We start from the raw sequence: 19323 nt of genomic DNA on the forward strand, positions 1-19323 counted from the left end.
ACTGCACATCCTCTGCTTAAAACCCGGCAGGGGCTCCTCACTGCCCCCAGAACAAAGACACAGGCCTGACTTGGGCCTACGGGCCTGCCCGCAGCCCTGGTCACGCGAGTGGAGCCGCCCAATCCTCCGGCCTCTCAGCTCCCGAGGGCCGCTCAGCCCTGTCCCCGGTACTGACAGCTGTTGGGCGGGGAACAGGGCACAGGGTGAGGAGTGAATGCACCAGGCAGGGTCCGCAGGAGGGAAGGATGGAGCTCTGGGCGGGGAGGCTGCCGCCCACCTCCAGCAGTCTGAGGTGACGGCTTGTCCACATCTGCTCAGGTGAATGTGTCCTTTTCCCTCTCCCCGGAGCTGCTCTCCTATCAGAAGCTCCCGGCTGACCAGATGTTGTCTGGAGTGGACATTCAGCAGAGCGCGAGTGGAGAGAAAAAGATGGTCTTCACTCAGAATCTGCTTCTGGAATACAGCAACCAGACCACTCAGGTGAGTCCCAGGCCTGCCTCATGTGTTCAGGTGGGGTCAGAGGAGGACAAACCCCAGTTGTCTGCCCTGGAAGAGGCCTGGCACGTGGAGAGATGAGGGTCATCCATCCTTACCTGTCTTAGGAGCTCAGAGCGAGGTGGGGTGCTGTAGGGTGCAAAATCAGGGAAGGCTTCCTGGAGGAGGAGGTGGCATGCGAAGCCTGCATGCTGTTTAACAGGGAGAGAAGGGAAACCAGGCCAAGGGAATGGCCTGATGGGTGGGGACTGAGCAGCTGAGGGACGCCTCCTGGGCTCGTGCGGGACTGCGAGCACCAGGTGAGAATACCACGGGCCTCGTTCTGGTTCTGTGGACTGTGACAGCTCCACACCACAGCCCCTCCTGCCCTGAGTTGGAGAGGCCAAGGGAAAAGGTTAGATGGCCCAGGGCCCAAGGGGAGCAGAGGGCTAGACGAGAGGGGAGAGGAAGGCAGTAGGGCGGCCCGACCAGGGAGCAGAAACCACAGAGCTGGATCCAGGGCAGGGGTGGCAGGGGAGTCAGAGGGGAGCAGATGGCGCCTTCCTGGCCCTTTTCCTGCCCAGAATCCCACCAGCATTCCCCGGCTTTAGATGACAGCGCTGGCCCCCTTCCACCAGCTGTGGTGCTGCCTGTACGTCCCTCAGAAGCTGCAGTACTTGGGGTCGGCAGGGCCCCTGTGTCCCTGGGTCAGAGCCCAGTGGGAGTGGGTAAGGTCACCCAGTCCCCACCAAGTTAAAGGTTCTGTCCCCCGCAAGGTGGTGCCCCTGCGGGCCGTCGTGGCCGTGCCCGAGCTGCAGCTCTCCACCAGCTGGGTGGACTTCGGGACCTGCTTCGTGAACCAGGGCCGCGTCCGGGAGGTCTACCTGATGAACCTGAGCGGCTCCCGGAGCTACTGGGCCGTGTTGACAGGTGTGCCATGCCCTCCTCCCTGCTCCCCCGTGCAGCTGGGCCGAGACCCCCAAGAAGGGGCCTGCGTGCCCTGTCCCTGCAGGCTGGCTCCCCAGGGTTGGGCCCACCTGAGAATTCCTGCAGAGGTGGGCAGGAGCAGAGGCGCACCCCCAAGATGCGGGCAGGGGGCCGAGCGTGGAGCTGGCTCTGCTCCTGCATGTCCCCTTCCCCTCACGCAGGCCAGCAGGAGCCAGACAAGGATCCTGTTGCCTTCAGGGTCTCCCCAAGCAGCGGGCTGCTGGAGGCACGACCGGTCAACGCGCCCCCCACCTCCGTCCCCCTCCAGGTTTCCTTCACCGCCAGGTACGGCCCTCCCAGCCTTGCTGGCGCTGCCTCTGGAGCCCTGGCCCAGGGCCCCCAACTCATCTCCGCCCCTGCTCCCCACAGGAGCTGTGAGCTGTACGAGTCCACGCTGGTGGTGGAAGGCGTGCTCGGTGAGAAATCCGGCACCCTGCGGCTCCGGGGCCGAGGCTCGTATGACGAGAGATATGCATCACCCTACTAGCTCTGAGCCTCTGCCCTCAACCCCCAATACTGGAAATAAACACAGCCCAGAGCTATGGAGCAGGTTTACTGGGCAAAGGCACCTACTGGAGGACCTCTGAACAGCTCCTGGGATGGAGGGACCCCCCACCCCCACCCCGCAACCTGCCCCACCACTTCCAGGCCCTGCACCCTGTGTCCTCAGAGCTAATACAAAGGGTCGGCCACGCCCCTGTGGAGACCAGAGCAGTTAAAAGAGTCACTATTCAGATTCAGCAGAGGCAGGACTAGCATACCAAGAACTGGCTCTTTCTTGGGGGAAAAAACCACAGCCACGGAGAGAAGGTAACGCGTTTACTAGGTTTACTGCACTCCGCATCCACAGGCCCCTTCCCCCAGGAATCACACGGTGGCCTTGCAGGCTGGGTGAGCCAGGCCAACTTTGCCTGTCTCAGCTAGAGGGGCCCGACAGACGGCAGCCCGATACCTCACCCGCTCCCGTACTGTCTCATCAGTGTTCACATTTGCCAGCTCAGCTGAAGTGCCTTGACTTGCCACTGCCACCAGTGCTGGGACTCCCCAGGTGTCACGTCTGTAGCGCTACTGCCAGAGCACTGGGCTGGGCCTCTTTCAGTTTCCAGGGTATTCGAAGACGGCGGCGGCTCCCATGCCGGTCCCGATGCACATGGACACCACCCCATACGCCCTGTGGAAGCAAAATGTGCTGGTTGGGTGAAGGCACAAAGGGCAGAAGCCCAGCCACCAAGCTCTCCCCGGACCAGGCTGAGCTGGGTGGACCAAGGCCTTCACGGGCACAGGACGCCAGACCTCGGGGAACGTGGTTCCCGGCCTGCCCGCCGAGGGGCGCGCACACGGTGGCCGATGCCTGCCGCAGGCCAGGGGCCCGTCTCCTCGGCTCGGAGTGTGTGGGGGGCGGGGGCGCGTACACCTCCCCCCATCAGGCGCACCAGCTGGGACCCCCCCGACCCCCACGGGGACCGGCCTTACCGCCTCCCGCGGCGCTTCAGCTCGTTGAGCAGCGTGATGACCTGTCGTGCCCCAGTGCAGCCCAGCGGGTGGCCCAAGGCCACCGCACCCCCCAGAGGGTTCACCTTCTCAGGGGGCAGTTGCAGCTTCTCCACACAGTAGACGACCTGGAGGGAGGCTGAGCATCAGTGTAGCTCCCTCCCCAGTCCCCCGCACCACCCTCCCGCTGCCTCCAACTGGGCGGCCCAGGCAACAATGCAAAACAGGCTCACCTGACTTGCGAAGGCCTCATTGATCTCAAAGATGTCCACGTCCTCCACCGTCAACCCTGCAGGCAAGCGGAAAAGACCTGAGCTGACCCAGCGGCCCCTTAGCAGGCTTCTCAGACTCCCTGGGGCCCTACGCCATCCATGGCCTGGAGGCTGGGCTGCCCGGTGTGTCTGCCTCTGTTCCAGATGGGTGAGCGGGTCCCAGGTGTGGGGTCAGGAAGGGGTCGGGGTGCCCCACCTTCACTCTGCGGCACCCGCAGGCCCACCCCGGGCACCCGCCTCTGGCAACAGCACGAGAGGCAGGGGCTGGATCCAAACCTAGGGTGTGAAGGAGCCATCTTACCTGCTTTTTGCAAAGCTACAGGGATAGCATAGGCAGGTCCAACGCCCATGATGTCAGGCGGGACCCCAACCACTGCGTAGGACCTCAGGACCCCAAGGATGGGAAGGCCCAACTCTTCTGCCTTGGACCTCCTGGCCAGCAGGATGGCAGCTGCCCCGTCACTCACCTGGCTAGAGTTTCCTAGAGGCAAACCACAGGGTTAAGGAGGCCTCGGGGCAGCTCCGAGGAGGTCCAGACCTTCCATATCCACCCTGCCCGGTGGCTCCAGGCTCCCAGAGGAGAACACCCGGCACGGAAGCAGCCCCCTCCTCACCCCACCCCCAGCCCAGTCTCACCAGCTGTGGTAGAGCCCCCCTTCTTGAAGGCAGGCTTCAGTTTGGCCAGGCCCTCCAGGGTGGTGTCGGGGCGGATGCCCTCATCGTGGGCCACGGTGACACTTCTCTCAGTGCCCTTGTCATCACGGACCGTGGTGGTCACAGGCACAATCTCAGCTTGGAAACAGCCCTTGCTCTGGGCTCTGGCTGCCCTGCCAGCACCGTGGACAGCCAGGCTCAGGTTTCCATGGGGTTACCTTCCTTCCTGGGGTCCCTCCCTGAGGCCTCCGCCTCCTGCCCTGCCCTCTGGGACAGACATGCAAGCTCAGACTGCTACATGCGGGGTCACACTCACCTCGGGGGCAGTGCACAGGGTCCCCTACTACCCCACCTGCCCTGGGACTGGGAAGCCCAGGGCTTTACAGGGACTTCTTGGCCATCAGCCTTAGATCTTCAGATCCTGGCTTATCCCAACCTCAAAGGGGAGGGGGAAGTTTGGAAGTGGCGGCTCCCCTTTGAGACCTTCACCCAAGAGGGACTAAGCCAAACTGAGGCTGGAGCCCCAGGAATATTTGTGCTGGGTTCTGCCAGCTTTTCTGTTCCCTCCCGTCGCTCAATTCCATCCATTCCCCATGTTTCCACGTGATTAAAATGACATATACTACCCTGAATATATCTATGCAAAATTTGCATGAGTGACACTTACGATTAACACAGACTTGTTAGTGAAATAAAATCTTTTAAATGTCAAAATAAAATAAAAAGCCATATACCAAACTACCGGACGAATCTTTGTATTTAAACAGTGTAAAAGCACAGGGCATTTTAGGGTGGTCTTTGCAATCATGCAAAATGTAAGGGCCCACAGGCATTCCCATGGGGAGGAAGCCATGGCTTTCACCAAATTCTTAAATGGTTACTTGCACCCAAGTGGCTAAGAACCACTGCCTCAGTGTCCCCAGCCCCTGCCTCAGGATGCTACCCCAGACTCAGGGATGCCAGGGTCCCCGGCAGCACTGGCTCCACCCTCCAGGCTATCCAGAGAAGCCTGTGGTTACCATGTCTAATCACCAAACCACAGCCAACTAGAGAAGAGCCCTGGCCCTCCTTACACTCTCAATAAATGGATCGGGAAACCGAGGCCAAGCTACGGAAAGACACTCAGGGTAAACAGACTGTAACGGGACACAGTGCTAACTGCACAGTGGCCCCCCCGCCCTCCCCCACCTCCCCCTTCTGGGAGGTAGAGGCTTAGAAACCAGTGATAGCCTAAGGGCAGCTCCACCTGAGATCACTTAGGACAGCCTCCAAACCTCACTCTCCAGCCCCTTAAACATCTCACCCCAAATAGCACTCACTTTTGCTGGGAAGCCAGTGCAAAGGTATCCTGCTTCTCCCGCGAAATGCCAAATCGCTCGGCTACGTTCTCTGAGGTTATCCTAGAACACAGACAACAACAGTGAGCGTGGAGCCAGGCAGCCTGGGGACGGGCCCCAGGGCTGCAGGCAGGAGAACCGGAGGGCCTGTCTGTGCCACAGTGACAGTAGTGATGACTCAGGGTGGAGCACAGGCAGGGAGTCAGTGACGCTGGCCAGACTCTAAGACGCCTGTTCACCAGAGACCAGCACACAGGAGGGCGTGGGTAGGGCACTAACTGGCTTGGCCAGCTTCTCCTGTGCCTCAATGAAAAGTGCTTTACCGTGGGAGAGGAGTCCCCCTCTGGGAAGGCCACACCCAGCTTTCTGCTCCCCGTAGCTGGAGCCTCCCCTCATCCTGGGAGCCCAGAGCCACAGAGGGGCCTTTGGCCGGGGCTTCTGGCTTTACAGGCTTCCCTCGGAGATGGTCCCTGGATGTGGAGGCAGCCGCACATCCCCTCACACGTCCAGCGGAGCCACGACTCCCTGCCCACGGACCCCGGGGGTGGCTCTGGATGCCTTTGATGCTGCACTGACAGGGCCCAAGGGCCCTCGCCAGCATGGCCGGTGAGCAAAAGCCTCCCGCCTCCTCAACTTTCTAGGCCTCCAAGGCTTTAGGGTGCAGCTGCCATCATGCCTTGTGTGACTGAGCCCCTCAGGGTGGGAGTGACAGGCTGGGCCATGCTTGGAAACCCAGAGGCACAGAGCGGACTGGGGGCCTCAGGACACGGAAGTCAGGGCCAGCACTAAGTCCCATGCCCAGAGTCCCTGCAGAGCAGACCAGGGCCGAAGGCGGGAGGCCACAAGATAATCCAAGTTCCTGCACCCCTGCTCCGGGCCAGGCAGGGAGCTGAGCGGGGACAGGCACACGGAGCCACGGTGGGCGCTCACCCCATAGGAATCAGGCAATCTCTGGCCTTCTCCTTCTCCACCAAGCGAGAGGTAACATTTCCAGGGTTCCCTCTGTCTGCCAGGGACATGGACTCCACCCTGAAGAGGAGGTGATCATCAGCGGGACTCCCCACGGAGAGCTCTGCGTCTGGCAAGTGCTGGGAAATGGCCAGGGAGCTCAAGGCAGAGCACCGGCCGGCAGCACAGAGTTGGGGGTGCAGGGCTGCTGAGCCCCAGCCGCACCCTCGCCCCCACCGCTGCACAGTCCACATGCCTGGGCAGGGCCTCACTTCCCAGCACAATTGGTCCTGCAGCCAGTCCCAAGGAAGGCAGCCTAGTGTTGGCCACCGTGGGAGAAACACATCTAAGGAGCCCGGGCCCTGCCCTCAGGGGCCACAAATTCAGCGGAGAGAAGAGACAAATGTTTCAAAAGCTGCACATCAAAGAGCAAGCCGACCTGCATAGACCAGGAGGTGCTAGGAGCCCAGGGAAACACGAGCGATCTCAGTTTAGTGTGGTCAAAAGGGCTTCCAGGAGGTGGCAGGATACAAGGCCTCAAAGGATGACAACACATAACCTTGACTGCACGCTTTTCATGCGCCCAGCGCTACTGTAAAAATCTTTTCTGGGAATTCCCTGGCCGTCCAGCGGTTAAGACCGCGCTTCCACCGCAGTGGGCACAAGTTCGATCCCTGGTCGGGGAACTAAGGTCCCGCACGCCCTGCAGTGTGGCCACCCTGCCCCCACAAAAAAAAAAAAAAAAAAAGTCTTTTCAGGTATAAGAGCACTTTGAACAGTGTCAGGCTCAGAGAAGCTGAGTTAACTTGTCCATGGTCACTCAGCCAGGATCCAGATTTAGGTAGTCTGGCTTCAGAGCCCACTGCCACCTAGGATATCCTGGGCTACTCATCACGATCACAGTCTACGGGGAACAGTCAGCCTGTGACATGGGGGAATGTCCTGGCCCCAAATCCTTAATACCCTAGTAACACAGTCTTTTAATTTGCTTGGGGACTCAGATACCCTCTAAGAAACACATGAAGGCTCCGACCTTCTCCTCAGGTCACCCACACCCCCGTCCCTCCTCCAGTAAGATAGAAACCAGAGGGCAGCCTGGGCAGTGGCCTTTGCCCGGCCAAAGTCCCTGCAGTTTGGTCTTTGTGTTTATCTACAACTGCAGACACAGGGCAGTACAGCAAGTGCCAACTGGCACAGCTCTGAGACGGCCCAGCAGGGCTCCAATCGAGAAATGCTATGGAGAGGAACGAGAGGCAGAGGGCGCACATCAGGATCCTGGGGCTGCTGGCCTCCCCGAGGCTGCCAGCACCCGACGCCCACCCCAGCCTACCCCTCCCTGGGCTCCACACGCTGCAGCTAAAAACGGAGTCACAGCTGACGGGGACAAAACCACCACAGATCTGACCGTGTCCCTCAGAACCCAGGAGGCAGCTGGAAGTTTCCACCTTGGTCAGGGTGGGGGACAGCCAGCCTGTGAAATGAACAAGCTAGTTCTACAGCAGGCAGCTGTCCCTGGCTCTAGGGAAGCGAAACTGCTCTTTCTCTCAGCAGCCATCATGAATCAACAAGGGCCACAGACAGAAACCCAGTGCCGTATTTCCTCACAATGCTTGCCCACATTTCCAGCCCGACAGATTTCCAAGAAAGAAAGCTCTTCAAAGCCCACTTCCTCTGGTGCTGAGAGATGTGAGCGGTTCCCGAGCAGCCAGAGCTGGGGACCACTTCTAAGTGCCTGCAAGGGCCAGGGGAGAATTCTAAAATCATGGCCTCTGGGAACTCAGGAGGTGAACATTAGTTTCACTGGTACAAGTCAGTTAATAAGCTCCAGCAGGAAAAAATTCTTACCCACAAGCCATGCCAATGTCATAAGACCCATTTCTGATGCCACCTGCAACAAAAGCATTTCATAAACATCCTTCCCCAGAGTCCATCTGTCCTGGGAACAGGGGAGCCTCTTCCCCACCTGGTCTCTAAGTGGGACTCAGCCCCAGCCTCAGAGATAGAAGACCCAGGAGTGTCCAGAAAAGGCTGGGGGTGCAGTGAGGGGCTCTCCTCCAGGCTTTCTGAGATTACGGTCCTGTCAGAAATCCTTACTGCTTGCCCAGCAGACAGTGACTCTGACGACCCAAACCCGAGGAGCCAGGAACAAGGCCAGGCCGCGGCACTGGGTGCCCACCCAGTCAGAACTTACCAGCTATGCTGGCCACCGCCTGGAGCCCTGACGAACACTGTCTGTTGACAGCTGACAAAGGCACGGTCTCTGGGATGTCACTGAAACAGAAAGTGAGAACAGAGTCAGCCCCCTCTCCCCTGCCAGGCTCTCAGGGAAAGCAGGCCTGTGCTCCTGGCCAACATGACTGCCCCTTCAGGAGGCAGAAAGCCCAGGGGAACAAACCCAGCAGCCCTGCCCCTACTCCAGGCCTGACCTACACTGGGCAAACCCCATCTCTGCAGGTGCTTGCTCCCCAGTGCCCCACAATCACATGCCCTTCCACCCTGTGATTCTCCTCGTCCAAGGCCAAGCACAGCGCAAACGCAAGAGAAGGCTGGCTGGGCCACAGGGGTCCTTCTTTCTCTTCCTTTGAAGATTCAAAAATTAAAACTGTATATCCCTGTTTCCCATGAAGAATAGAGAAGAGGGCCTGTGGCCAAGACAGAGAACCAGTGCAAAATAAATGTCTGAAGTACGACAGATGGCCAACAGGCACGTGAAAAGATGTTCAACGTCGCTAATTCTTAGAGAAATGCAAGTCAAAACTACAATGAGGTATCACCTCACACCAGTCAGAATGGCCATCAAAAAGTCTACAAATAATAAATGCTGGAGAGGGTGTGGAGAAAAGGGAACCTTCCTATACTGTTGGGGGAATGTAAATTGATACAGCCACTACGGAGAACAATACGCAGGTTCCTTAAAAAACTAAAAATAGTGTTGCCTTATGATCCAGCAGTCCCACTCCTGGGCATAAATCCAGAGAAAACCATAACCCCAACGATCGCTGCAGCACTATTTACAATAGCCAAGACATGGAAGCAACCTAAATGTCCATCAAAAGAGGAATGGATGAAGAAGATGTGGTACATATATACAACGGAATATTACTCAGCCATAAAAAGAACGAAATAATGCCATTTGCAGAAACATGGATGGACCTACAGATTGTCATACTGAGCGAAGTAAGTCAGACAGGGAAACACAAATATCATATGATATCACTTATATGTGGAATCTAAAATATGACACAAATGAACTTATCTACGAAACAGAAATGGACTCACAGACAGAGAATAGACTTGTTTTTGCCAAGGGGGTTGGGTAGGGGAGAGATGAAGTGGGAGTTTGGGATTAGCAGATGCAAACTATTATATATAGAATGGATAAACAACAAGGTCCTACTGTATAGCTCAGGGAACTATACTCATTATCCTGTGATAATCCATAATGGAAAAAAATATATTAAAAAACAATGTATATATATGTATAACCCAATCACTTTGCTGTACAGCAGAAATTAACACATTATAAATCAACTATACCTCAGTTAAAAAAAAAAAAGAAATGTCTCAAGTATGAGGCTAGAAACCATCCCCACTCCTCAGCCTTACTAGTAACCATGTGGCCTTTATGTTCCCATTGTCTCTGGAAAGGCTGTTCCCAGCTGGACAAAAATCCCTGATGGGTACTAGGTATTCTAACATCCCTTCTTCTGACGGGTTCCCCCAGATTCTAACACTGGTTCCAGCCCTGGAAGCTGGTGAGGCTGCGTCTGCCAGTGTAACCTGTGCTGGCCAAGGGTACAAAGCCCTGGGGAAATCCCCAGACCCATGGACTCAGAACCTCAGGGGTGAAAGCACTGTTGATTCTGTTGATTCTGGCGTGCAGCCAGCGTCAGGAACCTCTGGGCTAGTGCCCAGGCCAGGCTCTGCTGAGACCCCCTTGGGTGGATAGTCTCCTAGGTCCCTGTAGCCTGTTTAACCCTTCCCAGGTCCCCTAACTCCCTACTACCTAGTTACCACCCCTTCACCCAATCCACCAAGTGTTCATTAAACACCTACTTGGTATGAGGCACCACTGGAGGGATGCTGACATGCTTATAATACAGAGCCCTAGAGGATGCCCAACCACACACAGAAAGTGAATTAACTAGCAGAGACTACAATAACAGAGCAAGGTGGCAAATCACATCACAAGGAAACACGTGGCTAGCGACTGGAAAAGAATGGGCCCTCGTTTTAAGCTTGGGAACTCAGAGAAGTCTGGTCAAAATGGTGAAACTGTGTTTGAACAGAGTTTAACTGGGGCAGAGAGGGGAGGTAGGGACAGTACTGCAAGGGGACAGAAAGACCAGCTTAGGGAAGGCAGTGGGCAGACAGGCTGGTTGAAAGAGGAAGCAGCAGGCAGATTAGGCTAGAAGTCAAATCTGGAGCCAAATCGCTGGAATCTTTGAAATCCAGGCTAAGCAGTCTGAACCTCTCCTAGTCTCCACAGGTTTTGTCAGTTTTCCTGTTCCTTCACTAGTTCACGTTCCTGTTGTTTCTTCTCCACGAAGCTGGGAGTACACAGCTCAGTGGCTCTTAAATCGACATGTGAAAATAATTTAAACCTCCTCCCTGTCTTAGGACAAGTGGTAAAGGGCAATTCACCAGGGCCCCTTCTGGGCTACCCTTCACCCCAAGATTCTGCGCTGTCCCCAAGCCTCTGCTGATGGGCTAGCATTTAAAAAGCTCAAAATCAGGGCTTCCCTGGTGGCGCAGTGGTTGAGAGTCCGCCTGCCGATGCAGGGGACATGGGTTCGTGCCCCGGTCCAGGAGGGTCCCACATGCCGCGGAGCAGCTGGGCCCGTGAGCCATGGCCACTGGGCCTGTGCGTCCGGAGCCTGTGCTCCGCAACGGGAGAGGCCACAACAGTGAGAGGCCCGTGTGCCGCAAAAAAAAAAAAAAAAAAAAAAAAAGCTCAAAATCACTCTTCAGTGTGCCAACCTGCTTATTTACTTGACAAGAGGACAGAGTTCACAAGCAACAAGCTGATTTTGGCTTAAGAAAAATCAGGCCACAAGGAACTTTTTGCTCCAGTCCCAAAGGCCGTCTGTCCTGGCTCAGCGCTGGGAAACACACCCTCCCTTCAAAGTAGGGGAAAGGCAGCATGCAGAAAAGCAGGGTGCTGAGGACCCTGGCTGTGTCCAGGTCTGGTGTCCAATCCTGATCTCCCCACAACAGGCTGAGTTCTCTGGGACCTGAGCCCAAGCAAGAGCGTGAATAGCCAACCCAGGGCAAGAACTGGAAAAGTTTACCTCAGAAACTGGGCAATTCGGGCCATTAATGCTCCGGCCCCAGGCTGAAGCACATTTCCTGTGGACAACAAACCTTTATTCAGTGCCAGGCACTAAGGTACAGCTGTGATTACCAAGAGGGGGGCATTCCAGATCTTCCTTCAGAAACAGTGGAATTTCAAGGTCTGGAGCAGGGGCAGCCAGCTATACAGCAGCTTGTCCTGGCCATACACTAGATCCAGTCCCTGAGAGGCCCAAGCTCCCTTGCCCATGCAACCTGCTTTTCCAAATCAGCACACACTGGGGAGGTCGCCTGCCTTTAAAAGGTTAACATGGAAAGAAGAATGCAGTGCAAAGCTTTAAGTCTGAAGAAGTAGTTCTGTCAGTTAGGAAAGTGTTTTTGAAATGCACACCTTCCCCTAAGTGTCCTCCACCAAGCCCTGCTGGCACTCCAGGGGTGGAAGAGTGATCCCCCATCTAGGGCTGACACTTAGGTGACGTGACTCTTACCATATAATGTTATGTTTCCAGGCTAGAGGAGCAGAGTTGGGGAAAAAGGGTTGGACTGAAGGTCAAGAGGTCCTGGATTCAGGTCCAAGCTCTGCTGCAAATTCCCCAGGCCTCAGTTTCTCCATCTGCCTCAGTTTCTCCATCTGTAAGTGCGGGGCTGGACTAGATGGGTTTTGATGCTCCAAACTCCCTCTGTTCTACCCTGGCATAGATAGTACGTCAGGATGGGTACAGAACCCTAGCCTCCAGTCTCTTAGGGTGTTCTCAAACTCCTGTGCCAAGACCCTGGCGTTGAAATGTCTGTCACTTGAGATTCCAGCTTTCTATCACACTTAATATGCAGAATGTGCTTGGAGCGGGCACAGAAAATGCCTGGAGGCGGGGGTGGGGGGGGTGGAGTCTATAGCCCGAAAAGGACGATTACAGTCAGCTGCGTGAAGTCCATCGACATTCCCCTCAGGGAAAACACCTGGAAAGTGCCTGGTGTTTGAGGAGGGCTTCGGCGTAATGGGAAGGCGAGAACCGAGCGCAGGGCCCGGGTAGTGCACTCACCCACGCAGATATCTCCCAGCTGGGCTGGGCTCAGCTTGACGTCCTGGAGAACCGCGGTCATGACGGCGGAGAGAAGTTCGTCGGGGGTGGTGTCCTGCAGCGGGAAGCGCGCGGCTGGCGGCGATGCTCGGGGTTCCCAAAATCCCAGCTCCCCCAGCCCCACCCCAGAGAGACAGAGCGGTCCAACTCGGGCGCGGAGCCACCACCGACGCCGAGGGTTACCGAACAGAGGAGCCAGACGCCAGCCCGCCCCGGGCCGCCATCTCACACCCGGCGCCCGAGCCCAGGGGTCTCACCTTGAAGCCGCCGCGGCCCGACCGGCCAATGGCCGTGCGCCGCCCGTGCACCACCACTACATCCTCCGCCGACTTCCGCGGAGCGCCGCTCCAACACGGCGCGGCCCGCGGCGCCGGCTCCGGGCCCGAAGCGGGCTGGCGGTTCAGGTGACCCAGCACCACCTGCAGCCTCCGCATCGCGTAGCTCGGCAGGGTAAAGCCCCAACCAGCCAGCAGCAGAGAGTAGCAACCAACAGACCAACGCCCGCGCAGGCGCTGAACCGTACCTCTGACCACCCGCTTCCTCTATCCTAAGCCCCGCCCGCAACCCTGCGGGTCTGACTGGCCCTTCCCTCTAAGGTCCCGCCCACCTCCCCGCCTCAGACAACCAGAAGGCGAGTCTGCCTGAGGTCCCGCCCCTAGCCGCAAACGGAACCTCCTAAAGTTGAACCCAAGGTCTTTCCACTCAAAGCCCCGCCTACAGTAGCCTCAGGCGGCTGCCAACCAGGAGGTGGGCTTTTCTGAAGCCCCGCCTAGAAATACAGACTGGAAACCTTTCTACTTGAAGCCCCGCCTACTGCCAAACCCGAGGCGGGTCTCCAAGAGCCCCATTGGTATCTTGAAGCAAATTTCACCATTGCCAGGGGTCCCTTTCCCTTCAACTCTGCCCTCTGCCCGCCACCAAACAGAAGGCAGGTTCGTCAGGAGTGCCGCCTACAGCTTCTTGTCGGGAAAGAGGGGCCAGCGACTATAATTTCTCTTCCCCTTGCCTATCCTTCTCTGCTGTCTCCCCCAAGCTGGGGGACCTAAATAATTCCGAGATGCCCCAGAGCCTACCCCGACGCCCTTGGGCTCCCCTAGGAAGTCTTTCGAGAAGACTGAGGGAATTTGGGTTTTGAGGTGGCAGGAGAACGGATTGTACAAATGTGCCGGAGATGTGACAAGCCCCCTATCTGGAGAAAGAGTATCATACTTTTTTTAAAAAAAACCAATTTTACAGTCATTTGGGATGATTTGATTAGTGCCCACCTCCCCCACTAGGCTGGGGTTTCCGCCAAGTCAGGATGCCTGCAACATACTTGACACTTAATAGGTGATCAATAAATACCTACTGAATGAATGAATGCACCAAAGCTCCCCAGGTCAGGACGATGTCCCCTGCCCCCTAAAAAGCAAGGCCGGGTGCCCGCTTGACTCCCAATGGCAATGTTTTCCCTAGACCCCAGAGGGTAGTACTGGGTTTCTCTCAGACAGGAAGGCCAGGGTGTCCTGTTACCCTCAAACACGGAGGGTGGGGTCGTGCCCCTCACTTTTCAAGGGCAGGGCCGTGGCATGCCTCTGGCTCCAGAAGGCAATATGCCCTTTTCCACCTCCAACTCTGGGTGTACAGCCAGGGATTCCCCATACTCCTAAGGGCAGGATTGTGTGCTCTACCAGAATTAGGGTGGGGGTGTGTGTGGAGGGGGGCAGATCCGATGCCTGCCCCCTTGCCCCTTCCCCGCCATCCTCGAGGGCAGGACCGTATGAACCCCTCAGATCCCTAATGGAAAGGATGTAAGTCCACCAGATGCCAAAGAGCAAGTCACCTCTTTCCTATAACCCAGGAAGGAAGGTCATCGTCCCACTGCCGCACCAGACCCTCCTGGACAGATAGGTGGAGCTCCGTAGACCTTCAAAGGTAGGTTCCCGGTCCCCACACCCCCAGTCCCCTGAGATCCCGAGGGCAGGGGTGGGGCGCCCCCCACTTCCGCACATATACTGGGGCTCCAGATTGTAGGGCGGGGCGTCGCTTCGAAAGAGAAACCGGCGGGGCGGGGCCGGGTGGGCGGGGTGGCGGTAGGGTAAGGAGGAAGCACAGACCCACGACGCGCCTTTGCGTGACGGCCCGCCATGGCGGAAGGAGGTCCGGACGCGGGCTCCGCGCCCCCCACCCCTTCCATGTCCTCCCTGCCCCTGGCAGCGCTCAACGTGCGAGTGCGGCGCCGCCTGTCGCTCTTCCTAAACTTGCGGGCGCATGTGGCGGCCGACTGGACCGCGCTGGCGGAGGAGATGGGCTACGAGTACTTGGAGATCCGGCGGCTGGAGACGCATGCCGACCCCACGGGCAGCCTTCTGGACGACTGGCAGGGACGACCCGGCGCTTCGGTGGGCCGCCTGCTCGAGCTCCTCGGCAAGCTGGGCCGCGACGACTTGCTGATGGAACTGGGACCCAGCATCGGTAAGGACGCCCCCTTCCGGGCCTCATATCCGAGGTGGGGGTGCGGATGAAGGGGCTGACCATAACTGGCCTCAGCATCCGTCCCACCTTTCCTGTCTTGGAGGCGGGGAGAGCGGGGGGGAGGGAGTAGTTTTGGGGTGGCAAGGGGGACACTGGAGGCAGCCTGCAGAGGGGGAACCGTGCAAGACCAGTTCCCTCTTTCCATACGTGGGATGATAGGGACTAGAGAAAGAAGGCGAAGGCCGGAAAAGGCACAAGGAAACAGCTTAGACAAAGGCTTTCACATAGGACCAGGAGTCAGAATAGGGGTCCTCTGTGGGGGGCTTGGAATTGCTTCAAGTATGTAGAGCAACCGGCAGGTAAGGGACTGAAAGCTGACAGTCTTTGGAAACTTCAGGTCCCTGGAAAATGCACCCCTTCCTGCCACTTGCTGACCCATACCTGCACAGGCATGGGGACAGTGGCCCACTTGGTTGGGGCTGCTGCCCTCGCTGCACATAATCACCAGGTCTCCTGAGCTCTTCCTACATGCCCTGCTCACATCAGCCGTGGATCCTAAAAGAAGCATACCTTGGATTCTATTCTCGGGAGCCCGGAGCGGGGGGTGGGGGGTGGGGGAGTGGAGGGCAATGGGATAGAGACATAAGCCTGACCTTGATGGCTTCCCTCATGGCCAGAACACCACTGACGTCCCTTTAGGATGACCAGAGCCAGGTGGAAGCTCATCTTTTCAGAGCTGTTGAACTGTGGATGGCACCACTGGGCTAGAGAAGCCCTGGAGGACAACACAGCCAGGGAGGTGGGACAGGGGCTGGATCCTGACCGTGGGTAGAGGCGTGGGGTACCTGCGGGGAGCTGGCCACACCTTGTCTCTTCCCCACAGAGGAGGATTGCCAAAAGTATATTCTGAAGCAGCAGCAGGAGGCATCTGAGAAGCCTTTACAGGTGGACTCTGTAGACAGCAGCATTCCTCGGACGAGAGATCCGGCGGGCATCACCATTTGCGATGACCCCCTGGGTAAGGGCCCAGTACTGCCCCCCTGGGCCATAGGACATTGTGGTGTTAAAAGTATGGATGTTGAAAGCAGATGGACTGTGGCACCTTGGGCAAGTCACTTAATCTCTCTGAGCTTCAGTTTCCTAAGAAATGGGAATAATAAAGTCCTACCTCTGGTTTTGGTATGAGATTTTCATGAAATGATGTGTCTATCTCATCGTCAACCTAGGGTTTGGCCTGGGGTGGTAAGAAGGTGCTCATCTTTCTGCTCCTGGGAAAGGCACTTTCTCTGAGTAGTGTCATCTCAGGATTGTGTAGGGTCCAGGATCACGGGCGCTTAGGCTGGGGGCACCTGGCTGGGCTCCTCCCCAGCCTTCCTGTAGGGCTCTGACCATCACCCTTGTGCTTTGCACCCAGGGCAAATGCCTGAGTGTTTTGACGCCTTCATCTGCTACTGCCCCAGCGATATCCAGTTTGTACAGGAGATGATCCGGGAGCTGGAACAGACAAACCATCGGCTGAAGTTGTGTGTGTCTGACCGCGACGTCCTGCCTGGCACCTGCATCTGGTCCATTGCCAGTGAACTCATTGAAAAGAGGTTGGCTAGGTGGCCAGGGGGCAAGTGGGTGGTTGTACAAAGCCCTGCCAGGGATCCCAATGCTGGGATCCTCCCAGTTGGAACCTGTCTAGCCTGGGCACAGTGGGCTCCTCCCAAGGCTGTCCCCTGGGGGTATGCTGAACTAGGTCACCACGGTGCCTATAGCCTGCCCACTCTCCCTTAGGTGCCGTCGGATGGTGGTGGTTGTCTCTGATGATTACTTGCAAAGCAAGGAATGTGACTTCCAGACTAAGTTTGCACTCAGCCTCTCTCCAGGTAAGCTCAGCCCTGCCTTTGCCACAGAGAAGTGGGCGGGGCCTCAAGATGCCAGCCTTCCCTCACCAAGGGCCACGGTTAGAGCATCAAGGAACTTGGACAGGTCTCTACACATAAGTGTGCATGCACATGAGTGCCCTTTGTGTGGCTGAATATGTACCAGGGGTGCTTAGTTGGGAGAGGGATGTTGTTAACCCCTGGACTGAGGATTGGTCCCACCCCACTGTGAGAGCCTGGTGCCAGCTCTGTACCCTTTGGCTTGCAGGTGCCCATCAGAAGCGACTGATCCCCATCAAGTACAAGTCAATGAAGAAAGAGTTCCCCAGCATCCTGCGGTTCATCACTATCTGCGACTACACCAACCCCTGCACCAAGTCCTGGTTCTGGACTCGCCTCGCCAAGGCCCTGTCCCTGCCCTGAACTGCCCTGAGTCCCTGGTTGTGTGTGCATCTATCTGCCTGTACATGTACTTCTACCCCTGCCTCCGCCTGCAGTTGTATGGGGAATCTGTGCTCCACTGGCCTCTTGATTCCTGGACATGCCAACTCCACAGACACAGCTGCAGCCATTGTACATATCTGGACATCACATCTCATGTCCTGCATAGAACATGTGGCTGCAAGTGGCACGCCCACTTGCTGTTATCAGCCAGGACAGTAAAAACCAGAGCCAGCTGGGACTAAGAGGAAGACCAGAAGAGCCAGTTCTGACCCATCCACACATCTTAGGCCTCAGTTTCTCCACCTGAGAACTAAGTAGGGTGAGGAGAACAGGCAGTAGCTGTGTTCGAATGATTGTGGGAAACGGTGAAGCACTGTTCTGAGTCTCCTGGGGACAGGAGACAAATCTTGGCTGAGAGAGAGCTAGCTGCCTGGGCAACGTGCTGGCCACTGCTGGGACCATGGCACTGCTGGGGCAGCTGCTTCCACAATGGTGCCTACGGATGCTTTGGGGCCCTGTTGCCCCACCTAACATCCCACTTCCTCCTGCCCCGGGGACAAATGAGGAAGCAGCCTGGCCTAGCATAGGGAGGTCCTACATTGAGCCTGATTCCCCAAGGGGCCACCTCTCATCTGCCTCTTTGACTCCTCCCAGCCTCTGCACACCTTCCCTGTGATAACTCCCCAAGAGACTGGCCTGAGTGTCTGGGGCTGCTTTTCACTTCCACCTATTGAGTGCCTGTGGTCCTGCTCTCAGCTCTGCCCTGCATGAGATGGGATCCCGTCTTCTGGCATCTCCATCAAGTTTGGGTTCTGGAGCTAGGTCACCATGGTGGTGTGAGCAGGAAGCCTTCCTCCCTGGGCCACCCACAGAGAACTTTCCCACCAATCTTTTGTACTTAATTGCCTTACAAAGTTGTTTGCTGGGACTAGTTTACAAACAGTGACCACACAAGAGCCTCTTGCCCCAAAGCTTGTAGGCACATGGACACATAGAAGCTCACACACAGAGACACATACATACATGCACGGGCACCCTCATGCACACACATACAGGCATCTTCATGCACACATTTCCCTGGATACAGCTGCCAGGAACAGCTGGGTGGGACAGTCCCACCACAGAGGGGGCCTAACCCTGGACTAAGATGGGACAATCTTGTATTCTTTTTGTTTCCCTCTTCATTGGAACCAGACTCTGGAAAGGACCCATTATGCCAGCATTTACGCCTTCAGTGAAGCACAGAGCGAGGAAAGAGCTGCTTGAACTCACAGAGCAAGTTAGCTGTGACAGCTGTTTTTCCCTCCTTGGGGGATTTGTACGTTGGTTTCCCTTAAGCTCTCCTTCAAGGAGAAAATGTCATGGTCTCAGGTCTCTGTGCCAGGATAGGACCCAGGACCCTAAATCTAATAGCAAATGTATGCCTTCTCTGCTCCACTTCCAGCAAGGGCTGGGGCAAACCAAGTACCTTCCCTCAGGGTCTCAAGAGGGACTGGAGGCCCCTCTCTGCATAATCTTGATGAAGCACTTAGCTACTAGGTACCTATCCCCACTTTGATACTGGGAAGTATTTTAAAACTCTTTCAAGAAAGTATCTTTCAGGGACTTCCCTGGCAGTCAGTGGTTGAGACTTCGCCTTCCAGTGCGGGGGGTGTGGGTTCGATCCCTGGTCGGGGAGCTAAGATCCCACGTGCCTGAGGGCCAAAAAACCAAAACATGAAACAGAAGCAATATTGTAACAAACTCAATAAAGACAAAAAACAATTAACTTAAAAAAAAAAGTATCTTTCACACCTGTTTGTATTCATTGTGAGAATTTCAAAGAGAGCTGAGAAATGCCTCGGTCTGTAATTTCCCCTTCTGTATCCTAGGTTTATAATAAAGAGTTCTCTACTTTGGGAGTAGCAGGTTTCATTTGTGTCTGGAAGGAGTTTGGAAGCAGTAACTTGGGATAACGCTCTCCTGGGTACATGAAACTGGGCCCTTGGGTAGGTTCCAGTGGGTTTGCCAGGAACTTCCTTAA

At 56.5% G+C, this 19323-nt stretch overlaps 3 protein-coding genes across 19 annotated transcripts in view; 2 read left to right on the forward strand and 1 right to left on the reverse strand.

The window, feature by feature from the left end:
- The window catches only part of DLEC1 (DLEC1 cilia and flagella associated protein), a 104696-nt gene extending 102477 nt beyond the window's left edge, over positions 1-2219 (forward strand). For 8 of the 15 annotated variants that reach the window (XM_027088100.1, XM_027088104.1, XM_027088099.1 and 5 more), the window contains 3 exons: positions 319-480; positions 1251-1404; positions 1660-2219. In XM_027088100.1, coding sequence (XP_026943901.1) covers positions 319-480; positions 1251-1404; positions 1660-2048 — 705 coding nt within the window. In that variant the 3' untranslated portion in view covers positions 2049-2219. Of the gene's footprint in view, positions 1-318; positions 481-1250; positions 1405-1622 lie in introns of those variants that run through there. The other 7 variants (XM_027088108.1, XM_027088109.1, XM_027088106.1 and 4 more) reach the window with 6 other exon arrangements.
- A 57-nt stretch (positions 2220-2276) lies between these two features.
- On the reverse strand, positions 2277-13058 carry ACAA1 (acetyl-CoA acyltransferase 1). 2 transcript variants are annotated; one of them, XM_027088137.1, is made up of 12 exons: positions 12792-13057; positions 12496-12589; positions 11455-11512; positions 8355-8434; positions 8009-8051; positions 6146-6244; positions 5198-5278; positions 3861-4051; positions 3526-3705; positions 3186-3241; positions 2935-3080; positions 2277-2632 (listed from the first exon to the last, which is right to left on the reverse strand). In XM_027088137.1, the coding sequence occupies exons 1-12, from the start codon at positions 12966-12968 to the stop codon at positions 2557-2559; spliced, it is 1281 nt and encodes a 426-aa protein (XP_026943938.1). In that variant the 5' UTR covers positions 12969-13057; the 3' UTR covers positions 2277-2556. The 2 variants fall into 2 exon arrangements, with proteins under 2 accessions (XP_026943938.1, XP_026943939.1); XM_027088138.1 differs by lacking the exon at positions 6146-6244 and having other exon boundaries at positions 12792-13058.
- Positions 13059-14628: 1570 nt separating this feature from the next.
- On the forward strand, positions 14629-19201 carry MYD88 (MYD88 innate immune signal transduction adaptor). 2 transcript variants are annotated; one of them, XM_027088147.1, is made up of 5 exons: positions 14629-14988; positions 15872-16006; positions 16403-16564; positions 16768-16859; positions 17125-17145. In XM_027088147.1, the coding sequence occupies exons 1-5, from the start codon at positions 14661-14663 to the stop codon at positions 17143-17145; spliced, it is 738 nt and encodes a 245-aa protein (XP_026943948.1). In that variant the 5' UTR covers positions 14629-14660. The 2 variants fall into 2 exon arrangements, with proteins under 2 accessions (XP_026943948.1, XP_026943947.1); XM_027088146.1 differs by having other exon boundaries at positions 14633-14988; positions 16403-16583; positions 17125-19201.
- Positions 19202-19323: the final 122 nt, after the last annotated feature.

The sequence above is a fragment of the Aethalodelphis obliquidens genome, unplaced genomic scaffold, assembly GCF_003676395.1.
Source record: "Aethalodelphis obliquidens isolate GAN/ISIS:26980383/991018 unplaced genomic scaffold, ASM367639v1 scaffold62, whole genome shotgun sequence".
Lineage (NCBI taxonomy): Eukaryota > Metazoa > Chordata > Mammalia > Artiodactyla > Delphinidae > Aethalodelphis > Aethalodelphis obliquidens.

What these genes read in the sequence shown, in the direction of transcription:
- ACAA1 (XM_027088137.1), bottom strand. Translation starts at nt 12,968, where the DNA reads ATGCGGAGGCTGCAGGTGGTGCTGGGTCACCTGAACCGCCAGCCCGCT. An exon ending in CGGGCCGCGGCGGCTTCAAG is followed by an intron (nt 12,590 to 12,791) that starts GTGAGACCCCTG and finishes TTCCCGCTGCAG; the next exon opens with GACACCACCCCCGACGAACT. An exon ending in CGAATTGCCCAGTTTCTGAG is followed by an intron (nt 8,435 to 11,454) that starts GTAAACTTTTCC and finishes TTTCTGTTTCAG; the next exon opens with TGACATCCCAGAGACCGTGC.
- MYD88 (XM_027088146.1), top strand. Translation starts at nt 14,661, where the DNA reads ATGGCGGAAGGAGGTCCGGACGCGGGCTCCGCGCCCCCCACCCCTTCC. An exon ending in GGAACTGGGACCCAGCATCG is followed by an intron (nt 14,989 to 15,871) that starts GTAAGGACGCCC and finishes TCTTCCCCACAG; the next exon opens with AGGAGGATTGCCAAAAGTAT. An exon ending in AGTGAACTCATTGAAAAGAG is followed by an intron (nt 16,584 to 16,767) that starts GTTGGCTAGGTG and finishes ACTCTCCCTTAG; the next exon opens with GTGCCGTCGGATGGTGGTGG.